At 41.2% G+C, this 13353-nt stretch overlaps 1 protein-coding gene across 3 annotated transcripts in view; it reads left to right on the top strand.

The window, feature by feature from the left end:
• The window catches only part of SHPRH (SNF2 histone linker PHD RING helicase), a 65511-nt gene that overhangs the window by 6284 nt on the left and 45874 nt on the right, over positions 1–13353 (top strand). For all 3 annotated transcript variants that reach the window (XM_075267602.1, XM_075267605.1, XM_075267603.1), the window contains exons 3-6: positions 3157–3286; positions 4542–4760; positions 10586–10664; positions 11741–11891. In XM_075267602.1, coding sequence (XP_075123703.1) covers positions 3157–3286; positions 4542–4760; positions 10586–10664; positions 11741–11891 — 579 coding nt within the window. The remainder of the gene's footprint in view (positions 1–3156; positions 3287–4541; positions 4761–10585; positions 10665–11740; positions 11892–13353) is intronic.

The following is a 13353-nucleotide window of genomic DNA, read 5'->3' as shown; positions in this document are numbered from 1 at the left end:
GCCGCCACTGATCAGCTGGTTGAAGAGACTGTAGTGTTTAGGTGAATGCCAAGCACGGTGCTGCACATTGTATAGGGCCTGTTGTTGGTATTGCTGGTCAGCCCAATTTATTTGATGGATGAATATTTGGTGGCTGGTGGAGCAGAAATGGCTCTGACCTAGGACTGGGCAAGTAACTGAAAAACAATGGCTCATTGGGTTATTTCAGTTATTTTTGCATCTATCCCATTTTATCTCATACTGTTTTGTAAAATCTATTCTTCTTCTTCTTCTTCTTCATCTTCTTCTTATTATTATTATATGAAATCTATGACTGTCATACACTATTATGTAAAATCCACCCACTGATTTTCTTCATTTGTTTTTACTAGCTTTGTCCAGTTGTCACTAACTACAGTGGCTTGTAAAAGTATTTATACCCCTTGAACTTTTTCACATTTTGTCACCTTACAACCACAAACTTAAATCTATTTTCTTGAGATTTCGAGTAACTAACGCAAAGTAGCTGATAATTGTGAAGTGGAGGGGCCACACGGTGGCTCAGTGGTTAGCACTGCAGACTTGCAGCACTGGAGTCCTGGTGTTCAAATCCCGCCAAAGGCAAAAACCATCTGCAAGGAGTTTGTATGTTCTCCCCATGTTTGCATTGATTTCCATCCCATATATATATATATATATATATATATATATATATATATATATATATATATATATATATATGACATACTGTTAGGGAAAAATGTACATTGTGAGGTCTATGTGGGGCATAAAAAAAATGTGAAGTGGAAGGAAAATGATACATTGATTTCAACATTCTAATAAAATAAAAATCTGAAAAGTGTAATGTGCAAAAGTATTCAGCCCCCCATATTAATACTTTGTAGAGCCATCTTTCGCTGCAATTCCAGTTCCAAGTGTTTCGGGGTAGGTCTCTACCAGCTTTGTACATGTAGAGCCTGAAAGTTTTGCCCATTCTTTTTTGCAAAATAGCTCAGGCTCAGCCAGATTGGATGGAGAGCGTCTGTGAACAGCAATTCTCATGTCTTGCCACAGATTCTCAATAGGATTTAAGTTTGGACTTTGACTGGGTTATTCTAACACATAAGAATGTTCTATGATCTATTCTAAATCATTCCACTGTAGCTCTGGCTGTAGGTTTAGGGTCATTGTCTTGCTGGAAGGTGAATCTCCTTCCCAGTCTTTTGCAGCCTCCACCAGGTTTTCTTCCAGGATTTCCCTGTATTTAGCTTCATCCATCTTCCCATCAACTCTGACCAGCTCCCTGTCCCTGCTGAAGTAAAGCCTCCCCCAGCATGATGCTGCCACCACCACGTGTCACAGTGGGGATGGTGTGTTGAGGGGGATGAGCAGGGTTACTTTTCCGCCACACATAACACTTTGCACTTAGGCCAAAAGGTTCAACTTTGGTCTCATCTAACCAGAGCACCTTCTACTGTAGGTTTGCTGTGTCCCCTATATGGCTTGTGCCAAACTGCAATCGGCATTTGTTTTGTCTTTCATTCGGCAATGGTTTTCTTCATGCTACTCTTCCATAAAGGCCAGATTTATGGAGTGCACTACTTATAGTTGTCTTGTGGACAGATTCTCCCACCTGAGCTGTGGATTTCTGTAGCTCCTCCAGAGTGACCATGGGCCTCTTGGCTGCTTCTCTGACTAGTGCTCTCCTTGCTCAATCTATTAGTTTAGGTGAATGGTCATGTCTTGGTAGGTTTGCTGTTGTAGAATACTTTTTCCATTTTTGGATGATGGATTGCTCCTTGAGATGCTCAAAGCTTGGGATATGTTTTTATAACCTAATCCTGCTTTAAATTTGTCCACATCTTTATCTCTGACCTGTCTGGTGAGTTCCTTGGTCTTCATGATGCTGTTTGTACACTAGTGTCCTCTAACAAACCACTGAGGCCTTCACAGAACAGGTGTATTTATACTGAGACTTTTTTTGATTTAAGAACTATTCCGGATAGGTGAAGTATTTATACTGAGAGTAAATTACACAAAGCTGGACCCTATTAACTACTTCAGTGACTTCTGAAGGCAATTGTGCGCACTGGATTTTTTTAGGTTTATCAGAGTACAAGGGGGCTGAAAACTTTTGTATTTCACGCTTAAAACCTCAATAAAATACATTCAAGTTTGTGGTTGTAAGTTGACAAAATGGGAAAAAGATCAAGGGCTATAAGTACTTTTGCAAGCCACTCTACACCTCTCTTTTTGCTCATTGGTAGATTTTGACTATTACCTAGTTGGTGACTACATTCTTTAAATATGTCAGGGTTTTTACATGACTACTTATATATGTTGCTGCAGGTATAATTTGTCTTTGCTCCTTTGACCGCCAAGACAGAAGTGGGCACACAGAAAGGATGCAATAAAGAGGTCTCCCAGAGTGTGAAACATTGTGTATAAAGACATATACGTTTTATGTACCGTATATACTCGAGTATAAGCCGAGGCCCCTAATTTTACCACAAAAAACTGGGAAAACTTATTGACTCGAGTATAAGCCTAGGGGGGAAATGCAGCAGCTACTGGAACATTTCAAAAATTAAAATGGTTTTTGGGTGCAGTAGATGTTGGGTGCTGGGAAAGGGGAGGGGGTGTTTTGGTTGTCTGTCTGCCCTTTCCCCGAGCTTGAGGACTGGGTTTTTCTTTCCCCCACGTGGAATTCAGTCTGGCTGAATATAGGGTATCTGCAGTGCTCCTATTAACCCCTTCCCGACGGAACAGGAGCACTGCAGATACCCTATATTCAGTAGACCGGGCACTTTCAGACACAGGGATACCTAATGTGCATGTGTTTCTCAGTAATTTTCTACTTTTATATGTATTCTAGGGAAAGGAGGGATGTAGAACTTTTATTTATTTAAAATTTTTATTATATTTTTTTAAAGCTTATTTTTTTCACTATTTTATGGGAGATTCTATACATTACTATTGCGGCTGGTCATAGACCCCCCCCCCCCCCCCTTTCAAAAAAAAAATAAATAATTTTTTTATTTTTTTTTTGCTTGACTCGAGTATAAGCCAAGGGGGGCTTTTTCAGCACAAAAACTGTGCTTAAAAATTCGGCTTATACTTGAGCAAAATGTGTTTTCAGCTTATCCTTTTCTTGATATAATTGGCCTTTTCTCATAGGTTGGAATCTATTTGTTGGAAGCGTGTTTATCCAAGCCAGAATTTCTAAGTGAAGGACACAGAAGAATGAAGAAGTCGTGTCTTATTATTCAGAAGCTGATGGATAAGTTCTATGGCTTCACCATACCCGGTAATGAGAACATACAAGAGGGATTTGGACGCACTTTCTATGATGCAGTATCAATGGAGGTTGTTTTACACCATTTCTGCAGTTATTGCTACTGGAAATCTAGACCCTTGTCAGACTATGTAGAGACTCCACCTGCAACTGGCAAAACTCAGTTGTCAAGCCAGGAGAAAAATGGCTCCACGTAGTGTGTAATAAGAAGTCGCTCCAGCTTTGATATTGTTTGAGGGTAGAAGTAGTTTCTACAGCAGATATGTCAGGAGAGCTGATGAAATCCTCCGTATTATCATATGAATCCTATCCCCTTTGTGAATGAATACAGCCTTGCTGTTATCACAGGGGAAAAGGGACCACAGCTGTACTGAATGGCCTCATGTATAACATATGAATGGACTGGGTCTGCTAGATGTGAAATGGGATGTCTTCTGGAAATAAAAAAAAATTTGCTTCCTTAAGAACAACTACAAACTCCTTTTTCAGTAGATTTCTGATGTTTTGCTACTGTCAAAGTTTCAATTTGTATTGAGAACATTTTAATGGATTTTTCATCCACCAGATAGGCGATTAATATCTGATCTGTTGAGGTCCGACACCTGGACCCCACACAGATCAGCTGTTCCAGCAACCTCTAGGTGTCAGGAGTTGCTTCAGTGGAGGGGAATGTGTGCAGTCTACTTATATTCAAGTAATAGGAGCAGAGCAGCAGCCTTGTGCCGAAAACTAAAGCTCTGCTTCATGTTTGAATAGCTACAACAGCTGACTTGTGTGGGGTCCGAGTGTCGACCACCTTCAGACCAGATACTGATGGCCTATCGGGATGAAAAATCCATTTGGGTCAGATTGAATTTAATGAATGCTTCTTTAGTAATGCTTACCATTATCATTGGAAGAAATCTATGTTTGTTTGGATTTTTTAAATTTTGTGCCAACTAGAAACCGTTTTTGTTTTTTGTTTTTTTTACATTCTACGTTCACATCTGTACCAGAGTCTCCACACTTCATTGCAGTGTCCATCCAAAATCAGAGCACAGAGGACTTTTTCCTCCGCTGGTTTCAGTTTAAAAACTTAAGAATGCCAGACGGACCCTATTATAGTCAATGGGGCCCGCTTGTCTCCCTGTGTTAACACTGTTTAAGTGGTCTGTCTCTCCATTGTTCAGGTACCCCGACAGACCCGAAAACTGAAATCCAACGTTAATGTGAACCTAGTATTAAATTTCATTAGTACGGTAATTAAATTGTGCTCATCTACTTGCAGACATTTCTGATGACAACGAAGAAGAGTCAGACCAAGAGCTGGAGAGACAAAATATTGAAGAACTTTATGACTATGTCAGGCAGACTCATCAACAGGAAGAAAAGACTCTGCAAGAAGATGTGCAGCACCCTGCCCTCATACCCATCCTGCGTCCATACCAGAATGAAGCAGTCAATTGGATGCTGCAAAGAGAGAACTTCAAAGATGTGCCTTCTAATGGTAGATACATTGACCATTTGCAATGAAGCCATTTACTATTTAGTGCTTGATAAAATGTTCTCTATCTAAAGTAGTAATTTCTGCAAATGGATAATGCCATGACTGCTACTAAGCCTGTATGCATGACAATATGGTTATATGGGATATACAGTGTTGGCCAAAAGTATTGGCACCCCTTCAATTCTGTCAGATAATACTCATTTTCTTCCAGAAAATGATTGCAATCACAAATTCTTTGGTATTATTATCTTCATTTAATTTGTCTTCAATGGAAAACCACAAAAAGAATTGTCAAAAAGTCAAATTGGATATAATTCAACACCAAACATAAAAAAGAGGGTGGACAAAAGTATTGGCACTGTTTGAAAAATCATGTGATGCTTGTCTAATTTGTGTAATTATCAGCACCTGTTACTTACCTGAGGCACCTAACAGGTGGTGGCAATAACTAAATCACACTTGCAGCCAGTTGAAATGGATTAAAGTTGACTCAACCTCTGTCCTGTGTCCTTGTGTGTACGACATTGAGCATGGAGAAAAGAAAGAAGACCAAAGAACTGTCTGAGGACTTGAGAAGCAAAATTGTCAGGAAGCATGAGCAATCTCAAGGCTACAAGTCCATCTCCAAAGACCTGAATGTTCCTGTGTCTACCATGTGCAGTGTCATCAAGAAGTTTAAAGCCCATGGCACTGTGGCTAACCTCCCTAGATGTGGACGGAAAAGAAAAATTGTCGAGAGATTTCAACGCAAGAGCAAGTTCAAGCTGCGCTGCAGTCCGAGGGTACAACAGTGTCAACCCGTACTATCCGTCGGCGTCTGAATGAAAAGGGACTGTATGGTAGGATACCCAGGAAGACCCCACTTCTTACCCAGAGACATAAAAAAGCCAGGCTGGAGTTTGCCAAAACTTACCTGAGAAAGCCAAAAACGTTTTGGAAGAATGTTCTCTGGTCAGATGAGACAAAAGTAGAGCTTTTTGGGAAAAGGCATCAACATAGAGTTTAAAGGGGAAAAAAGAGGCCTTCAAAGAAAAGAACACGGTCCCTACAGTCAAACATGGCGGAGGTTCCCTGATGTTTTGGGGTTGCTTTGCTGCCTCTGGCACTGGACTGCTTGACCCTGTGCATGGCATTATGAAGTCTGAAGACTACCAACAAATTTTGCAGCATAACGTAGGGCCCAGTGTGAGAAAGTCGGGTCTCCCTCAGAGGTCAGGGGTCTTCCAGCAGGACACACTTCAAAAAGCACTAGAAAATGGTTTGAGAGAAAGCACTGGAGACTTCTAAAGTGGCCATCAATGAGTCCAGACCTGAATCCCATAGGACACCTGTGGAGAGATCTCAAAATGACAGTTTGGAGAAGGCCCTCTTCACATCTCAGGGACCTGGAGCAGTTTGCCAAAGAAGAATGGTCTAAAATTCCAGCAGAGCATTGTAAGAAACTCATTGATGGTTACCGGAAGCGGTTGTGCGCAGTTGTTTTGTCTAAAGGTTGTGCTACCAAGTATTAGGCTGAGGGTGCCAATACTTTTGTGTAAAATGATCAATGATTTGACTTTTTTTTTTCATTCTCTTTTGTGTTTTTTCATTGCAAGCAAAATAAATGAAGATAATAATACCAAAGAGTTTGTGCTTGCAATCATTTTCTGGAAGAAAAAGAGTATTATCTGACAGAACTGCAGGGGTGCCAATACTTTTGGCCACACTGTACCATTTAAAGACTAAAGCCTTTTCTTTGGGGCTGTAGGATAGAATAGATAGAATATAAAAGTGATATTCCATGATTTTATCTCACGTGTAAGACCCCTGCTGAAACTGTATATGAAGGAACTGCAGCTCTGTAGTTCTCTCACTATAGTTGCCCCTACACCATTGGGATGAGCAGGAAATCCTATTGACCTGACAAACAGTAGTCTGCCTGCATGACCGCAGTGTGCCCTTCATACTCAGGATCAGTGGAGGTCTGAGAGGTCTTAAAGGGGCTCTATCATTGGGAAAGTCATTTTTAGCTAAGCACATACTTGCATAGACTTTAGAAAGGCTATTTCACACCAACCTTTTATATGTAAATTGCCTCAGTAGTTTTTGAATAAGTCAGTTTTTATTCATATGCTAATTGCCTTCTCTGTGCACTTTGGAAGTGTCTGTGATTACCTTCTGCTATTCACACCTACACTTGCAGAGTGCACGGAGAATGCTAATTTGCATATGAATAAAAACGGACTTATTCAAAAACTACTGAGTTGATTTACATACAAAAGGTATGTGTGGAATAGACTTTCTAAAGGCTATGTAAGGATGTGCTTAGCTAAAAATGACTTTCCCAATGATAGAGCCCCTTTAAAGTGATTGCATAATGTAGCACTATTGCTTTACAATCTTAACAATTTCTACTGAATTGAGGGCAGAAGATTGCAAGGAGGATTGCATAGACTTAAAGGGGTTTTCCAAGAGTTAAATATCTGATATGTGGAGGCTCAAATGAGCAACGGTGGTTGGGCAAGTGCTGCTTCTGCTTCACGTTTAGTTATGTCACATCCAATCATCACATGGCCTGTGTTCAGCTCTGTCCCATTACAGTGATTGGGGCAGAGATGCAGTCCCGTGCACAGCCACTATACATTGTTCAGCACTATGCTTGGTTAAAGAGGACCTTTCATCAGATCGGGCACATGCAGTTTTATATACTGCTGGAAAGCTGATGGTGCGCTGAATTCAGCGCACTATCGGCTTTCCCGATCTGTGCCTGGTGTAAAGCGCTATCGGTCCCGGTAGAGCAGCTGTGCTCTAAGACTGGGGAGGAACGCCGCCTCCCCTCCTGATAATACTCGTCTATGGACGAGCTGTGTGAGCAGAGGGAGGGGGCGTTCCTCCCCGCTCCACAGTACAGCGCGATAGGCACTGCTGGGCAGAAGGGCGTCTCTGGCTAACTGTCAGAAACGCCCTTCTGACACTAAAGCGCTACGGTTCCGGGACCGATAACGCTTTACACCGAGCACAGATCGGGAAAGCAGACAGTGCGCTGAATTCAGCGCACTGTCAGCTTTCCAGCAGTATATAAAACTGCATGTGCCCGATCTGATGAAAGGTCCTCTTTAAAAGTGAAAAGGACTCCTCAATTGTTTGAATGCTTTAGTTATGTCAAACAGCTGATCGGTGGGTTGCCAGATGGCAGACCTCCACCAATTTAATATTGGAGAAATAACCCAAGAAAAGATAGACCATCAATATCTTGTTCTTGAAATACCGCTTTAAACCGTGCTTTTTTTTCTATCTTTTACCTTAACCTTACCCACATTTAAAGAGGACCTGTCACCTTTTCTGAAATATCCGATTTTGATAATCTAGTAACTTGCATTTCCTGTGAAATAATAATTTTGGGCTATTTTTTTTTCTTATACATTTATGCTGTGGGTCTATGATATGCATTAAAAATGTATGAATAAATTTCCATACGGGTCTTACCATTCCCCTTATCACCGGGTGTGTCACTACACTGTCTGCTGCTCAATTCTAAGAAAAAATGCTCCAAAATTGTTATATAATGGGGAATACAATTATTCAGTAAAGAAGACTTGGAGACCTTATTAAAGATGACCTCTCATTTATACAGTCCTATTAAAAAGTTTGGGCGCCCCTATTAATCTTAATCATTTTTGGTTCTAAATATTTTGGTGTTTGCAGCAGCCATTTCAGTTTGATATATCTAATAACTGATGGACACAGTAATATTTCAGGATTGAAATGAGGTTTATTGTACTAACAGAAAATGTGCAATATGCATTAAACCAAAATTTGACTTGTGCAAAAGTATGGGCACCTCAACAGAAAAGTGACATTAATATTTAGTAGATCCTCCTTTTGCAAAGATAACAGCCTCTAGTCGCTTCCTGTAGCTTTTAATCAGTTCCTGGATCCTGGATGAAGGTATTTTGGACCATTCCTCCTTACAAAACAATTCAAGTTCAGTTAAGTTTGATGGTCGCCGAGCATGGACAGCCCGCTCTCAAATGATCTGAAAACAAAGATTGTTCAACATAGTTGTTCAGGGGAAAGATACAAAAAGTTGTCTCAGAGATTTAACCTGTCAGGTTCCACTGTGAGGAACATAGTAAGGAAATGGAAGACCACAGGGACAGTTCTTGTTAAGCCCAGAAGTGGCAGGCCAAGAAAAATATCAGAAAGGCAGAGAAGAAGAATGGTGAGAACAGTCAAGGACAATCCACAGACCACCTCCAAAGAGCTGCAGCATCATCTTGCTGCAGATGGTATCACTGTGCATCAGTCAACAATACAGCGCACTTTGCACAAGGAGAAGCTGTATGGGAGAGTGATGAGAAAGAAGCCGTTTCTGCATGCATGCCACAAACAGAGTCGCCTGAGGTAAGCAAAAGCACATTTGGACAAGCCAGCTTCATTTTGGAAGAAGGTCCTGTGGACTGATGAAACAAAGATTGAGTTGTTTGGTCATACAAAAAGGCGTTATGCATGGCGTCCAAAAAAACCAGCATTCCAAGAAAAACACTTGCTACCCACTGTAAAATTTGGTGGAGGTTCCATCATGCTTTGGGGCTGTGTGGCCAATGCCGGCACCGGGAATCTTGTTAAAGTTGAGGGTCGCATGGATTCCACTCAGTATCAGCAGATTCTTGAGAATAATGTTCAAGAATCAGTGATGAAGTTGAAGTTACGCCGGCGATGGATATTTCAGCAAGACAATGATCCAAAACACTGCTCCAAATCGACTCAGGCATTCATGCAGAGGAACAATTACAATGTTCTGGAATGGCCATCCCAGTCCCCAGACCTGAATATCATTGAACATCTGAGGGATGATTTGAAGCGGGCTGTCCATGCTCGGCGACCATCAAACTTATCTGAACTTGAATTGTTTTATAAAGAGGAATGGTCCAAAATCCCTTCATCCAGGATCCAGGAACTGATTAAAAGCTACAGGAAGCGACTAGAGGCTGTTATCTTTGCAAAAGGAGGATCTACTAAATATTAATGTCACTTTTCTGTTGAAGTGCCCATAGTTTTGCATCGGTCAAATTTTGGTTTAATGCATATTGCACATTTTCTGTTAGTACAATAAACCTCATTTCAATCCTGAAATATTACTGTGTCCATCAGTTATTAGATATATCAAACTGAAATGGCTGCTGCAAACACCAAAATAATTAGAACTAAAAATGATTAAGATTAATAGGGGTGCCCAAACTTTTTCATAGGACTGTAAGTATAGACAAAGCACTTGTATTAAAGGGGTTGTTCAGACAAAAATGGAAAGTGGGGGGAAAAAAAAGCATACTCTTCTGTATCTGATGCTCTTGTGTCCTCCCGCGTGTCCCGGTTCTTCTGCTCTGGCGGCGTCTTCTGAAGTTCTACTAAAGCCACTAGTTGGCCAATCAGCGAAGGGCTTGCGATGTCACTACCTGTGAAATCATGGGTCCTCTTCGTGAGGCTGCTGATTGGCCTCAGCGGTCATGTGACCACTGAGGCCAATCATTGGCTTTTTAGCAGACCTCCAGAAGAGACCTGGGAGATAAGGCTGGAGCAGAAGACCCGGGGCACATGGGAGTGTGCTTTTTTTTTCACTGCCCCCTAGCTGATTTAAACGTTAAGAGTTGTCCATTTTTGCCTGGATAACCCCTTTAACTATGTTCAGTACATGTCTGGGGAATTATAACTGGCACTGGTGCTTGCCAGCCAAGTCCGCTGACATAGAGAATGTATTTCTCTGTTGATACTATACTATTATACTATTTTGGGTTGTAATTTAGTGCATTATGTGAATCATCTGTTTACTTTTCTTTTTTATGTAGAACATGCCCTGCATCCATTATGGAGAGAAGTCACAACATTGGATGGAATTAAAATCTACTATAACCCTTTTTCTGGAAGGTAAACATTTTGTTACATATTGCTGTGTTCTTTATGTCAAAAGTCATTTTGTCTAACTCTTGTGAAATGACCTACATATCCAATATGTCCTACACTGCCCTGCTATACTAATAAAGCAAGGGATATGGCAAGTCACAAGCCATTTCTATGTCTCTTTTAGCGAGCATTGTGTGCAACAGAATCCAAACACAGACAGATACCCCCGTCTATGGATTCTACTATTGGAAGTGCCTGTGAAATGAGATGACTATTTCGAAGAGTAGATATGATATGGATGGCTTTTTATAGTTTACACGACATTCCTGGACCATTTAGGTATCTTGTTGGAAGTTTTGCTAAGGTCAATCCCCAGTTGTTTGGTGAGATGTCCGACTTCTTCCACAGGCCATACCGTATCTGCACTGTAGAATAGAAAACTGGCACATGTACAGAGCATGTGCCCAAATGTAGGCATAGTCATTTTTTGGTGAGCAATTTGTCAATTACTGGATTACAATAAAATCATTGGTATCTTTTATGCTTCCATTTATAAAATGCAACAGAAGTCATACAAACAAGTTATGTAGTGTAGAATAAACAACTATTGTATTCTGATTTTTCCCTTTAAAGGGATTATCCAGGGTTAAGGTTTTTATGATGCCCCTGCACCAATCAGCAATATGGAGCTGCTTCTGGAGCCCATCCTATACACCATACTGGGCCAGAAACCGAAAGATCTGTCCCCTGTATAGCTTGTGGTTGCTATTACTGCAGCTAAGTTTCCACTGACTTCAGTGGGCGTAGAGCTGCAGTACCATCACAATCAGAGACACAGAGTTCTTCTTCCTGCCATGTATTGTGTATAGGATGGACGCTAGAAGGTGCCTGTAACAGCTGGTCAGTGCAGGGGCCAGCTGCTGTCCCTCACCATCCCAAACAATCAACCAATTATCCTAAGGATAGACCATAAAAATCTTAACCTTAAGCAACTCCTTTAAAACATTTTGCTGTACTACAACCCAGTAATAATTTATTACTGAATACGTTTCAGTTTTTGCAGAAAGCAATTACTTTTCTTGTGCTCTTCTCTTCTCCAGCATAATCCGCGACCGTCCTGCTGCTGCTCATGAGTGGCCTGGAGGTATTCTTGCAGATGAAATGGGTCTTGGGAAGACAGTGGAAGTTCTGAGCTTGATTCTTTGTCATCCTAGGAAAGATGTCAAAGCAGACTTGCTGACATTACCTGAGGTAATAAGCATTCTGGGGTTCACAGATGACAGTTCAATTGGAAACCACAAGCACTTGGTATTTCGGGATTTATGATAAATTGTACTTTGCAACAACCAAAACATAATTATTTTTGGCTCTGGGACTTTATAAGAGGCAATGATGTCAGTACGCATTATTGTTCTATTTGATGATAACCTAATTATTTAAAGAAGGAGTATTTTGGAACTGAAACTTATTTGCAACCAGATGCTTTTTATTCTTGTATTTAGATAGAAGTCGTGGATTTTATATTGATCTTTTTATTGTACTGTTTTTGTGCCTTTTTTGCCACAAATGTGTAAAAAGCCACAGAACTGGTATCAGCGAATACATCCTGGAATTGAAATTCTTACATGCAAAGTACATTAACAACTAATAATAAGAATCATATTCCACAGCACTTTACAAATAGCAGAGTAATAGATCCATTTACACAATAGGACTGAGGGCTGTGTTCGCAAATGCTCACAATGTATGAAGTGGGGGGGGGGGGGTCGACACGAGATAGCATGGGCAGTATAGGAGGTAACATTGCTTACACAGTGGAGGAGCCATTTTTGTGATATAGGTTATTTTAATTACAAATATAAATAAAGTTGTATAATTCGTCAGCCAGTGTCCTTTTGTGTGCAGATCCAAGGTTCCTGGACATGCAGTCCAGGCATCATGTCCTGTGAGCAGCTAGTTTATGTCCTTTACCTCAAGGACAACTGAAAATTAGAGATGGAGCCTCAAAGAGTAAAGCTGCTAAAATACATAATACAGGTCATGCAGTCCCCCTTCCCGCTTAACTGTCACCCCTCCCCCGATGCCCAAAGTATAGTGTGCAGTTGCCCCTCCCACAGTATAATTTCCCCCCTCCCTCGGCCCACACATGCTATAATGCTCTCCCTAGTGACCCCACAGTAGTTGTGCCATATGAAATTTTAAAAATGTAACACTTGACAAGCCCTGGAATGCTGTATGTGTGCACCGAACCAATGGCTTCCTGCTTCTTCTTTGTATTCAACTCGATCTGCATTCTGAAGACTGACAGACTTATAGTGACGCATGCGGCCATCTTCATGCTGTCGTTTGTGCTGTGTCTGTCTGCTTGTTTTTTTAAAGAGACTGTGAAAGCTGGACTTAGTTTTATTGGTGAACATTTTGGTCGCTATCTGGTCCTGTGTGTTTTTTTTTTTTTTTTCTAGATTTAGTGATTTGTTAGGGCTTCTTCACATAAGTGATGTTCACATCTTTTCTACACTTGGACAGCACACTGACTGAACACCGATGCAATAAAGGACTTTATCTTCCACTAGCTATAGCCCGCGACTTCATCCACTGTCCCCTCCCCCTTGCGCGATCCACCTGCAGCGCGGCCCGTGGCACCCCATGGCCCTTTTCTTGCATCCAGGACCCCACAGACCCGCTGCTGCACCTCTGGCCCTCCCCTTTCCCT

The sequence above is a fragment of the Leptodactylus fuscus genome, chromosome 3, assembly GCF_031893055.1.
Source record: "Leptodactylus fuscus isolate aLepFus1 chromosome 3, aLepFus1.hap2, whole genome shotgun sequence".
NCBI classification, from domain to species: domain Eukaryota; kingdom Metazoa; phylum Chordata; class Amphibia; order Anura; family Leptodactylidae; genus Leptodactylus; species Leptodactylus fuscus.
Note: the sequence above shows the minus strand (reverse complement) of the source record. Positions and strands in the feature narration are given on the sequence as shown.